Source organism: Lynx rufus, unplaced genomic scaffold (genome assembly GCF_022079265.1).
Source record: "Lynx rufus isolate CCGP_SWC_20201006 ecotype Redwood Valley unplaced genomic scaffold, mLynRuf1.p SCAF_1, whole genome shotgun sequence".
Lineage (NCBI taxonomy): Eukaryota > Metazoa > Chordata > Mammalia > Carnivora > Felidae > Lynx > Lynx rufus.
This window is the reverse complement of record NW_025814823.1, coordinates 108,558,560-108,571,267: the sequence shown is the minus strand read 5'-3', so window position 1 is coordinate 108,571,267 and position 12,708 is coordinate 108,558,560. Positions and strand designations below refer to the sequence as shown.

Below are 12,708 nucleotides of genomic sequence, written 5' to 3'. Positions count from 1 at the left end.
ACTTTTCTGAATGAAAGATAAGACCTTCAATGATTTTACCAGGATAACAGGGAAACCAGGAGCTCGGGTCCTGGTTATAGGAAACAAATGAAGTAGTTCAAGTGTGAGATAAGGTAGTAGCATATGGGATAATGAGATAGTGAGGAGGTAGAATTGGCCCAAAGCGTTAACTGGCTTTTTTTTTTTTTTTCGAAGTTTGAAATTGACTATAATACACATACGGGAAAGTCCATATACTGTAAGTATATTGCCAGCTTAATTTTTACATATATATTTAGGTATCACTGAAATCAAAGTATAGAATATTACCACCACTTCAGATACTGACCCTTTGCCCCTTCCAATCAATGCCCTTTCCAAGAGGAAAGCACTGTTGTCACATCTTTTACCATAAATTTGTTCTGCCTGTTTTCCAGCAACCAAGAGGACTATGAAGCTACCTTGTATTTTTGTGTTTTATCTCTGGACTGAACTTTGTACCTCCTCTCTTGGTGATTTCTTTGATCTACACCTGTCTCTCCTTTGTATCTTAACTCATCTTTTGGCTACCCTTTTGAATTGTCTGCCTCACACTGTTCAGACCTACTTTTGAGACAGGTGTTTCTCAGCCCCAGAAGTTGCATTTGAAGGCCAAAATACACCCTGCCCTTAGGTTCCTCTCAAGCCTTTCTAATAGCACCAGGTTAAGTCTGGCAAAACCTTCCTGTCTTCTTGTTGGGAACAGGTTTTGGCTGGGTGCAAGAGCAAAGCAGAAGTTTAGATCATTTCTAGATTCTTGATTTGGGTAACTGCATGTTTAAGAGTGCATTATTGGGGCACTTGGGTGGCTCAGTCAGGTGTGTGTCCGACTTTGGCCCAGGTCATGATCTCACACTTGTGAATTCAAGTCCCACGTTGAGCTCTGTGGTCACAGCTCACAGCCTGGAGCCTGCTTCGGATTCTGTGTCTCCCTCTCTCTCTGCCCCTCCCCTGCTCACGCTCTTTCTGTCTCAGAAATAAGTAAACATTTTTAAAAAATTTTAAAAAAGAGTGCATCATTAAGGGGAAGAATTAGGGTAGGAGGAGATTCAATTTTGGAAGGGGTTTGAGACTCTGTGCAAGGGATGTAGAATAGGGATGCTCATTAAGAATTTTGAGCTTAAGATCAAACCAGGCTGTGGATCTGAGTTGATATGAGAGTCTACAGCATGTTGATTATAGGTGAAGTCATAAGATTGGTAGGAATGACCAGGATGAAAAGCAGAATGAGAGTAGGACAGCCCCTTTGGGTGCTCTCCTGTTAAAGGGATGGGACAAGGAAAAGAAAACTGCAAAAGAGGGAAAAGAAGTTGTTAAAGAGGTAGGAGGAGAACAGAAGAGTGCTGCTACAGGAGGGCGTTAAACAGACAGAAATCAAAGCCTTATCAGTAATGTCAGATACTGTAGAGAGTTCAAGAAAAGTGAGGACTGATAAATTCTTTGGATTTTGTCTATCAGAATGGTTTCACTGGATTGATGAATAAGGATCCTGGAAATAAGTCCCAAGAAAGTGAAGGCAGCAAGTACCATTTGTGATATGTATAAACAGATAAAGTCCTCCATGATCTTTTACCTGGCACTCTAGCCTTATCATCCCCCACCCCAAACATAGGCCTTTTAACTACTTACAAATATCTTAACACTGTACTTCTCAACTTAGGCTATGTATATTTCTCAATTTAGGTAATTTTTTTTGAATGCGTATGCCCACCCTTTTTTTCTTGAATTAGAACCTTGTGGAATGGAGTGTTAAGCATTAGTACTTACAGAGAGCTTCTTAAGTAGTTGTGATATATAGATAGCGGTGAGAAGCATTGTTCATTGTGTCACATTCTCCTGTCTCTTTGCTTTACACAAGAGGGGAAAGTATGGTGCAGTATTTATAGCCCTGGAATTTTGGATTTGGACAAGCCTTATGTCAAGTGTGGGTTCCAGCACTGAGACTTTGAGTGACCCTGGGCAAGTTACCTAACTTTTTTAAGACTGAATATCATTTTGGGGTTTTTGTGTGGACTAAATGAGATAATATATGTAAAGTATTTAGCAACGTGCCTGTGATCAACATTCAATAAATGGTAGCCATACGTACTAGCTTGCCATTTCCTTAGTGGAAAGCCATCCGATGGCTTGGCAAATTCAGTTTGCTCACTTTTCCACTCCTCAGTGTTCCCAGGATATTTGACGCCTTCCTCCACCACAGTAATTACTTTGTTATGATTACTTGCATGTTTGTCTCTCTGGCTGGTCTGTAAGCTCCTTGAAAATGAGATATCTTTATGTTCCAGTGCCTAGTATGCAATACTTGGTACATAGTAGGTTTCCAGATATTTTTTAAATGACTTTAAAAAGAAAAGCAATGTGAGGCACCTGGGTGGCTCAGTTGGTTAAGCATTTGACTCTTGCTTTCGGCCCAGGTCATGATCTCACAGTTTGTGAGATGGAGCTGGCATTGGGCTTTGTGCTAACAGCACAGAACCTGCTTGGGATTCTTTCTTCCTCTCTCTCTTCCCCTCCCCTGCTCCTGTGTGTGCTCTATCTCAAAGTAAATAAACTTACAAAAAAAGGAATGTGAAAAATACTTACTGTTCCCCTATTCTTCTAGTGGTGGTTTCTTTTGGTCTAATATTTGAAGTGCTGGGATTAAAAGACTGATGAAGTTTGGCCAAAATGGCAAACATTTGCTATTAATATCCTCTAATTAAAACATGAGTAAAGTACAGTTGCCATGAAGAGACTGTTTTACCTTGGAATTCATCATAAGTAGTACAGATAGAAACTCCTTTTTTGTTTAGTTTTAAAGCACACACACACACACACACACACGAACAAAAAACACACGTGCAGGAAATTTCGGAGAAATACAGATAAATACCAGTTTTAATCTCTCATAGAGTTTCAACCAGATGACTTTAAAACTTTCCTGGGCAAAAATTTCATGCTTAGCTAGATGCTGATATAATTGCCTTTTTACAATCAAAAAAAGGCTTAAAAAAAAAAAAAACAAAACACAAATTTTTATTAGAAAAGCCAAAGAGGGAGCTAGGAATGTAAGAAGATAAAATTTAGTATTCTTGTAGTTATTTATCCATTTCAGAATTTAGAATAGTGGTCTTTAAATGTAGACTTGTAGAGGTTTTTCCTGAATTGGCAAAAGTGCGCCATTGTACTTGGAGTCATTTTTGAGTGAGTCACTGTGCACATCCCTGAGGGTGGCAGAACAAAGATTCTTTTGTGCTTTTCTACAGCAGATGCACATTCAGAGGGTTTTTTGGAAGTAAAAGAATTTATTTATGCTTGTGGGGCCCTTTGGCCTTCATTTGTAAATTCTACTGGATAGAAAAGGAATAGAGATCTGGATGGGGCCTTTATTAGACAACATCTCTTCTGGGCACCTCATTTTACATGTATTGGAGATTCCCAACTAGAGAAAAAACTGTAGCCAATGAGGAGTTGAGACACCCTAAGATTTTGTTTCGGAGAGACTGAGGAGCTTCCCCAAGAGAATTCTGCAGAAAGGAGGAGCATCCAGGCATGATGAGCTTGACTGTGTGACAAAGTCCTGTTCTTTGGAAGGGATGGAGTGACTGAGCTCTGTAACATTGTAGTCATTATTTGATTTAACCTTGGACCAGCCTATTTAAACTGAGATATTGCTGTAAATAAGAAGTGAACGAGCCACTTTATTAAGAACATGAGATTCTGGACGTCTGAGCAGCCCCTATTTGATGTTTTTCCACTCTCCACTGCTTTGCCATAAACTAAAGCTTTGGCAGCTGGAGGGCTTTAGGCTTTGTTACGTGGCAGAGATAGTGGGGTTCACTGGACAGGACACTTAGTACAAAACTAAAGTAGTATCACTGCCAGCAAGTATTTGTGAATGTATATATAGCACTCTTAGAAATACTTTAGCCGGTGAGGTCAAGAGCTAGTGAAATGAGTTGCATACTGATCCAGGAACTAAGCTTCTGAGAGGTAAAATGTCTTGCTCAAGGTCACATGATTCATTGGTGACTTCCTCAGTCCAGTAGCACCCCACTTCTCAGAACAGTGAAGTTTAGGCCATATTTTAAGCTTTGAACTTTTGTTTATCATCTGCATAGATGTCTAATATTTTCCTGAATAAATTGTTACTGTTTTATCTTGCCTGTGATGCATGCAGTATTTTAAGGTGCTGTGTCAGTTCAGTGGAGGATATCAATGTAATGGAAGTTCAGAATTCTCAAGTTTTATGTAGAATGAAAACAGGTGTGTTTGATGTCTGTATTGGTGATTTTTTACACCATTCTGTTTGATAACTTATATTTTTGTTTTCAAAAGGTACTAGTGTATTCAGTTTTGGCTTTTTTTAAAAGTTTGTTTTTTGAGAGAGAGAAAGAGAGACAAAAAGTGTGAGCGGGGGAGGGGCAGAGAGAGAGGGAGACACAGAATCCAAAGCAGGCTCCAGGCTCTGAGCTGTCAGCACAGAGCCCAATGCAGGGCTCGAACTCACAAACTATGAGATCATTGCCTGAGCTGAAGATGGATGGTTAACTGACTCAGCCACCCGGGTGCCCCCAATTTTGGCTTTTTAAGAGCATTCAACTAATAATAAAAGGCTTTATCACAGATTTTTTTTTTTCTTTTACACAAAAGAGTTGTGTAACAGGTACCATCTGGAGTTTGGAGTATTTATGCCTTAATACCTGCCTTAAATGACTGAGGCAGAGTTGAATACATAATTTTTAAGGAGGAGTGCCTAGTGGATATTTGTGTGGTAAATATTTTTTAAGTACTATTTTTAAATGCCAGGGGTCAAAGATTAAAGTGCTTTCATTAGGGGAAGAGATAAGCAAATACACAGACAATTAAAATACCCTGTTAACTACTGTATAGCTGTAAAAGGAGGCACTCAGGAGTTTACAGGAGGACTCTGGGAGGGAGAAGTAAAGGGTTGGCAGGTGTCATTCTTGTTGTCTTAGAAAAGGGAATGCTGCCTTGAGCATAGATGAGAATATGTAAATGTTAGATGAAGAAGGGACAGTTTGTGTTTCCTGAACAGAGAACTGCATTTGTCAAGGCCACAAGATGATCTTAACACAAAGGTGCAAGTTGCCTGGGCACACAAGTAGTAACAGAGATGAGCCTGGAGGCATGGCCAGGGTCCAGATCTGGTGAAGAACTGCTTTCTCTTTGTTAAGGAGTTTCTGTATGCTTTTTAGAAAGTTAACTCTGGCAGGACCATGAAGAATGGATTACAGGCAGTCAGACTTAGATGCAAGAAGGCTGTTTTCTGTTACCCAGTGAGAAATAATAAATTTCAAAATTGCTCCAGGTGGGATCGTGAACAGAGATACTTATGAAATAGAATTGATAGATTTCTGGCCAGAGCGACTAAAGAAGAGAGCATCATGTAAATCAGGGAACCTAGGAAGAAGACCCAGGCAGGAATATAAACAATGAGTTTAGCTTTGCATTTATTACACTTGAGATGCTGATGGATCTCCCAGGTGAAAGGGTTCATTATGTTCTAGAATGTGTAGTTTCTAAGTTTTACTAGAGAGCTCTGGGCTAGAAATACAAATATTGGCGTCATTGGTATATATATGGTAGTTACAACTATGGATGTGGAGGGTAGAAAGTCTCTAGTGAAGAAAGGGTGGATGTCACAGTGATGGAAACATTTATAAACATTTAACGGAATAGGAAAAGAAGGCAAAGCCTGTGATGGAGACTCAGGAGCCTCTGGAGCAGAAAGGCAATAATAGCAATAAGAATGGCTAAGATTTATATGCTGGGGTGCTTATTGGATGCCTGTTACTGTTAAAAAAAAACACACACACACCTTTATACACCTTTAATCCTTCCAAAACCACTCTGAAACAACGTGCTGTCCACATTTTACATATGGGAAGATGGAATCACAGAAAAATTTGTCTAAAGGCACACAGCTAGGAGACTACAGAGTCAGGATTCAAATCTGGGATTTCTAATTTCACATTCTGTGTTTGTAATTGTTACTAAATGTTTTCCATTAGGACAAGAACCCACAGAAGACCGTATGATAGAAGGGATGGGAGGAAAAGAGTTTAGGAGGGAGGAGTGAATGAATGATGAATATGTCAGCAAATTCTGTAAACCAAATGTGTGTAGAGATAAGGATTGAAAAGTGCATGTGAAACTTGGAATTAGCATATCTTGGATAATTGTGTAATGTATAGTGGGATCAAAAAAGTGAACTTTAGCCTAAAGTTTGAATTTAGAAGTAATTAGATACTTGATCTTTTGATGCATTATCATTTCAGAGATTAATTATTGGAGTTCTAATGTTTAAGCATATCATTTGGGATTTTCAGGTCTAAAAATTAAAATTTCAGGCTATAATTTTTTAATGTTAAAGTTTTTATTAATAAAACTTAATGTTCAAGTAATTAGTTTATAATGTATTTTAATCTAAAAATAAAATTACCAGTCTGCTATAGCAAATGTATACCCAAATATATAGTAAGACTAAATTCTAATAAACTGGTGGAATGAGATAAGCTTTTCCAGAGAACATACTTGGGAGCAGTGTGTCATGGACACTGGTCAAAATATGGTGATGTTTGGGGATGCACAGGAAAAGATAATGAAAAAAAAAGAATGTAGATAATTAAATAAGACTTGACATTTAAGGAAAGCTAGAAATGTCTGTCACCCTGTGAATAAGCAGGACATAGTTGTATGTTGCCCACCCCCATCTTTGTTTTTTGAGAATTTCAAAACTATAGAAACATGGGAAGAGTAGTATCTTCCCTATTTTTAGTATCCTTTATTACATACTCTTCATTCAGAGTGATAATTTGCCATATTTATCTTACCTCCATCTCTCTAGCATAAATTTTATTTTGCTAAGCCATTTGAAAGTAAATTGGGGCTTGAACTCACAACCCTGAGACTAAGTCATATGCTCTTCTGACTGAGCCAGCCAGGTGCCCCATGATGTTCTTCAAATATTGTCACATCAGAAGACACATTATCAGTTCTTTCTATTATGGCAGATGCTAATTTGGATTACCTGTATTTCTTTGTTGCAAAGGTACAGTGCTGCAAGTTACAAGTGATCTTTGAGGTGATATTTTGAGAATGTATGGATATATTGTTTTTTGCCAGTATTTGACAAATACTTTAGCATTCATTGATGATCTTTGCCTAGATAACTACTACTTTGCTGTTACAAAGTGATAATTTTCTAATTGTATATTTCTCCCACAGTTATTAGCTGGCATTCTGTATAGAACTTTCCCCACCTTCCCCTGGCCTCCCCCTTTAAAAAACAATCACTCTGATTTCAGGGATTATTTTTGTGTTTTTAATATTGTCATTATTCCCTTTGATTATTAGATTACCCCACATTTAGCCAGTGGGAGCCCTTTCAAAGTCTGCTACTATGTCCTTTTGACGTGACCCCATTGGTCTATAAGTAATTTCTTAACTCTCTGGCACAAAAAGATGTCCGAGGCTTGTACTTTCCTTGCTCCAGTACTGAAATCAGTCACTTACCCAAGAAACCCTGGTTCTTATGTTAGAAAATGGTGTTTAGATAGCAGGGACTGGGCTCAAGGTGTGGTAAGTGTGTGTAGCTCTTTATTGCCGTTTTGTAGAATATATTTATACCTTTGTGGGTGAGAAAACCAGTGAGATAGAGTTCTATGTTTAATGCATGGTCTTGTTAACTTGACACTATTGTCAGAAACATTCAAAATAGCTTTAATAGTCTGCTGACTGTAATTTAGTGTTTGTTTTATAAATTTATGATCCAAACCTTTATATAAATGCATAGTACTAACATTTGTTAACTGTTTACCCTGTCATCATCTCTGTGCTACACATGTAACATTTTATATTCAGAGTTAATCATTCCTATTGTACAGATAATAAAGGTTATATGATTACTGATAGAGGCGTAATTTGAATCCAAGGCTGTCTCCACGTTCCCAGGTTTTTAACCACACTGTCTTCAGCCTAACATTGATTTGTAGAGGATTCTTCACCATAAGTTTTTATTATATAGACCTGTAGCTGCAGAACATATGTATCTTGAAATTGAATCTGTACTGTCCTTAGGATCCACCCTGAGAGATTTTTCATTGTTAAAATTCCAGGGATGGACTTGCTTTCCAAGTAACAAAGATAATGAGTAAAATATCTTGGTTAGTGAGTGTTTTAGATAATTGATGTTGTATTGAAAGTAGTGTGTGACGAATTAAGCATATCATAGATAAGAAATTTGTTATTTGTAGAGTTGAAGAAACAAAAAGCCTTCCAGTTTGAGTTTTCTGAGTTTTGTTTAGGTTTCTAAGCATGTGTAGAATGGCCGTCAGCGGGAATTGAAAGGTGGGATTATTCTAGGAGCAGCCCACTGGTTGGCACAAAATTGAGGAAGGCGCGACCTCTTAATTTTAAGTGTATATATAAAAGGGTCATTAATTCCTCATACAGAGCTGCAAATAGGAATTAATATATCATTTAAAAATGATATTTAAAACCAGTAGAATGTACCTACAATGAATGCATTAGGTATGGATTGTTTGAAGAGTGTAAAAAGATTGCTGCCTTCTTGTATGATGGCAGTGTTACCACCCACCTCAGTTTGCTCATGTTCATTCACATAACTGGCTTGGAGAGTATGGTTGATCTGTTTTCCGAAATACTGAGTCATCACTACTGCCTCATCATTTTTTGCCCAAGTGGAACCCATTGTTTTATTACCTAATCCAGAGCTGATATTTGTTCTTCTCATAGCCTTGGTTAATTTCTGCAGTATGTTATTTTAGTTACAGAACAGGTGGCACATTCTGGTGTTGCTGATCTGGAATGTCATGACTTCCCTCTTTCAGACTCAGTAGAGCAGCTTTCAAGTACTGTAGATTAATTCCTCCTTGAATCTAGCATTTAAATTTTTTACTACCAAGAAATATCTGTGAGACTTTTAGCCTGTCTCTGTCAAGTTTGTTTGTTTCTACTTTCTCTGTCAGCTTTTATTGATCTTCAGCACACCACGCCTAGTAATAATACCTCAAGCCTGTCTCAGAGGTAATTGGTACAAAAACTATGCAAGAAACCAGAGCATGTGGCTGGTTCAGTCGTTAAGAGCATGACAGGATGATCAGTACTCAACTTAAGACGCAAAGGACACCTTCTATAGGTTTCCAGAACATAATTTATTTCTGTGTAACAGTCTTGTGTTCTGCAAACTCTAGCCACTTTGTTGTCCCTAGACTGCCAGCTCCTTCTCCACAACTAAAGATACCAGCAGACGGTAAGGTATCATCATTATATGAATCATTTCGTTTGTCCTCTGTCAGATGTTAAAGTCTTTTGTTTCCTGATGTCTTACCTCATGAAAAATGTATATCATATATTCATTTTGATCTTTAGTTCTTTACAGTGGAAGATAAGTCCAATTCCCCCTTGTCTATGTTGACCTAAAGTTGAAATCCCAACAGTTGGTCAGTAGGAGATGTCCTGAAATGCCCCTGATCGCTGCACACCTAAAAGTGGTAGGCCTTTGCCTCCTCATAGAATTTATTGCCCACTTTCTGGAGTATTAACATGTTATAAGGACTCCAGGGTACCAGCCTCCTCATGGTTATTCTCTTGTTCATTCTGTCCATTCAGCAAGATATCATCTCTGTAATGGGTCAGAAGGTCTAGATGTTTTCAGACCGTATTATGGTAGAGAATTAGAGAGTTAAAATAGTCCTAAGGAAAAACCGTAAGTTAATGTTGTCCCACATGAATGCAAAGTGTTTCTGCTGATTTTTTGTTATTTATTTATTTATTGATTGATTGATTATTATTTTTTAATGTTTATTTATTTTTGGGAGAGAAAGAGAGTGTGAGCTGGGGAGGGGCAGAGAGAGAGGGAGACACAGAATCTGAAGCAGGCTCCAGGCTCTGAGCTGTCAGCACAGAGCCCGACACGGGGCTCAAACCCACGAACCATGAGATCATGACCTGAGCTGAAGTCAGACACTTAACCGACTGAACCACCCAGGCACCCCAAGTTTTTGTAATTTAAATGGAAAAGAATATAGTGACCAAATCAATACCCGAGGCTTAATAAGTTCTAACAACTATGTTATGTTGAGAATATTGGTTGGCATTTGGTTAAGTCTCTGGCAGTATTCAGTCATTTTTTAAATATACATCTTTTTTGTGAAGATGATAATATGAGATAGACCCCCACCCCAAATACTTTAAGTCTTTACTGATGGCACTAGTCTTTGCTGTCCTTTGCCTCTCTGGAAGCAATATTGTCATTTATTTACTATCTTGTTCTGGAGAATGGGCAATTTCAGAGGTTTCCTCTTGGCTTTTTGCACTGTGACTGCTTATACCACATAGGTCCTGGACCCATTGTGGGGATTATTCTAACTAACAAGTACATGCATTTTAATCATAAACACACATAGTGAAGAGAGACTATTAGATGGGTCTGTAGGCTCAGTGAGTTCACTATGGGCCAGACTTTTGCCGGAATGCTATTTATTACCTCAGTTCAGAACGTTCTGGCTGGGAGGTTGGTTCTTTTGCTTCACAGAACTGCCAACTGGGATCTTTCTCTTAGTTGCATTCGTTTAGTAGCTACACTGTTTCAAGACCTTGCTTACATATCTGATGCCTTGGTGCTCTTCCATGTGGCCTTTGTTTATCCATGAGGTTAGTGGGCTTCCTCACAACACTGGTGGTCTTAGGACACTTGAATCTTAGAAGTTACACATCCTTAATTCTTTTGATGAGAACAAATCACAGGACCAACCAGGTCCACGGGGAAGGCATGTAAGATTACAATTTTTGACGGGGGGTGGGGGCAAGGAGTGATAAGGTCCTATTGCAAAACAGCCTATAGGATAAGAAATACCATTGTAGCCATCTTTGGAAATACAGTTTACCATACCACTACTCTGTCTGCTGTCTTCATGAATTTTATAGACCTTCCTCATCTGTTAGGGTTTTTCCTTTGAACTTATCCTTTATATATACATAAAAATCTAATTCACTCCCATTTTCTCAAGGATTTACAGACGTGTGGTCATTGACTCCATCATGGTTAATTGCTGCTTGTAATTTTTGGAATCAAAGATTATTGCTGTTTTACTTAGTGGCTCCATGTTTTCTTAGTAATCCATTAAAATAGAAGTTGTCTGAGGTCTGTGTTTGGGAGCAGTCTGTCCTGGTATAAAGTCATTGTTCTTAGGAGAAAATAAGGAGGTACGTTTTATATAAGAAAATTTAAGGTTGTTTATAATCACTGTGCACCAAAATTATGCGTAAGTGGTAAAGTACACCATTCTGTCAGGACTTTGGACTGCTCCCACATTCTCCCTTTAATCTCTCTTCTTAGCTGAGGTTATACTATATTATCCTCAGACTTTCAATAGCTAGTTATCTGAGGGCTAGAGAGAGGTGCCCTTCCTTGTTCACAGAGTGAGCAGTAGGGTTGTCCCACTGGACTATTTATTGTTTGTTTATTTGTTGATTAATAATCACTTTGAGCCTCTTTAGAAAGAGATTTTTTTAGAAAGTCATATTTAGTAAGAATGTTGACAAACTGGGTCATGTCTACAGGAGGTCAGCCAGGGTACTTTTAAAGATTTGGAACCTGCAGGGGCGCCTGGGTGGCTCAGTGAGTTGAGTGCTTGACTCTTGATTTTGACTCAGGTCTTGATCCCAGGGTTGTGGAATCGGGCCCTGTGTCGGACTCTGCACTGAGTATGGAGCCTGCTTGAGATTCTCTCTCTCTTTCCCTCTGTCCCTCTCCCCTGCTTGCTCTCTCTCTGCCTAAAATTAAAAAAAAAAAAAAAAAAACTGGAATCTGCCAATACTGAAACTGCATTATCTGGAGAAAATAATAATTACAATACTTCAGATGATACAATAGTTCCTTTTGAATAGTTGGATGTCATTGAGCAAGAAGGGTTACATCTGTTTAGAAATGAAATAGACTTTCATATGAAATAATGAGTTTTTGATTTCTGGCATTGTGTGAGTACAGGCTGTCTGTCCTACTGAAGGGGGAGGGAGGTTCCTGTATGAGTAGAGGTAACTTTTCTCTTATCTTTTCAGATTTATTTTAATTCAGATTTTATTAGTCTTCCTATAGTTAACGGTTCTGTCATAAATGGTTGCTTAAAATCACAATTGTGGGGTGTTAAGATATCTTGAAAGATATATTTGAAAAATAATCTAATTTTTTTTTTTTTCTGTTCACCAGGATTTAAATACTATTTATTCTTATCTTCATGGAATGGAAATACTATCAAATCTCAGGGAACATCAGCTTAGGTAAGTGCGATGCTGTGTTTTAAAAGCTTGTGCTATGGAGTTATTCAAATGAGTTTGGATAGATCATTGTAGGGGCCACATGATTTGGGGGCTTTTTTAGGATAAGCATAGAAATTTCTGCTTTCTCATCACAGTTTTTCTTAACTATGGAACCTTGAGCAAATCTTAACATGTAAGCTATAGTTTTGTCTTCTGTAAAATAGGGACGATAAGATTTATCTTTGTTACAGTGTTTTGAGGGTAACATGAGAATAACTACCTGAAGCAGAGCATAGTGTTGAGTATTTGCTAGCCAGTGAAAACAAAGCTGTTTACTTTCTGTAGTTCTTTTTGATATTTATTAGGTCATATGTTTAGGATAGGCAAAGTATGATGTAGTGTATG

General features: G+C 38.1%; 1 protein-coding gene across 5 annotated transcripts in view; it reads left to right on the top strand.

The window, feature by feature from the left end:
- The window catches only part of RAPGEF6 (Rap guanine nucleotide exchange factor 6), a 191,222-nt gene that overhangs the window by 6,281 nt on the left and 172,233 nt on the right, over positions 1-12,708 (top strand). For all 5 annotated transcript variants that reach the window (XM_047084272.1, XM_047084264.1, XM_047084255.1 and 2 more), the window contains exon 2: positions 12,254-12,324. In XM_047084272.1, coding sequence (XP_046940228.1) covers positions 12,254-12,324 — 71 coding nt within the window. The remainder of the gene's footprint in view (positions 1-12,253; positions 12,325-12,708) is intronic.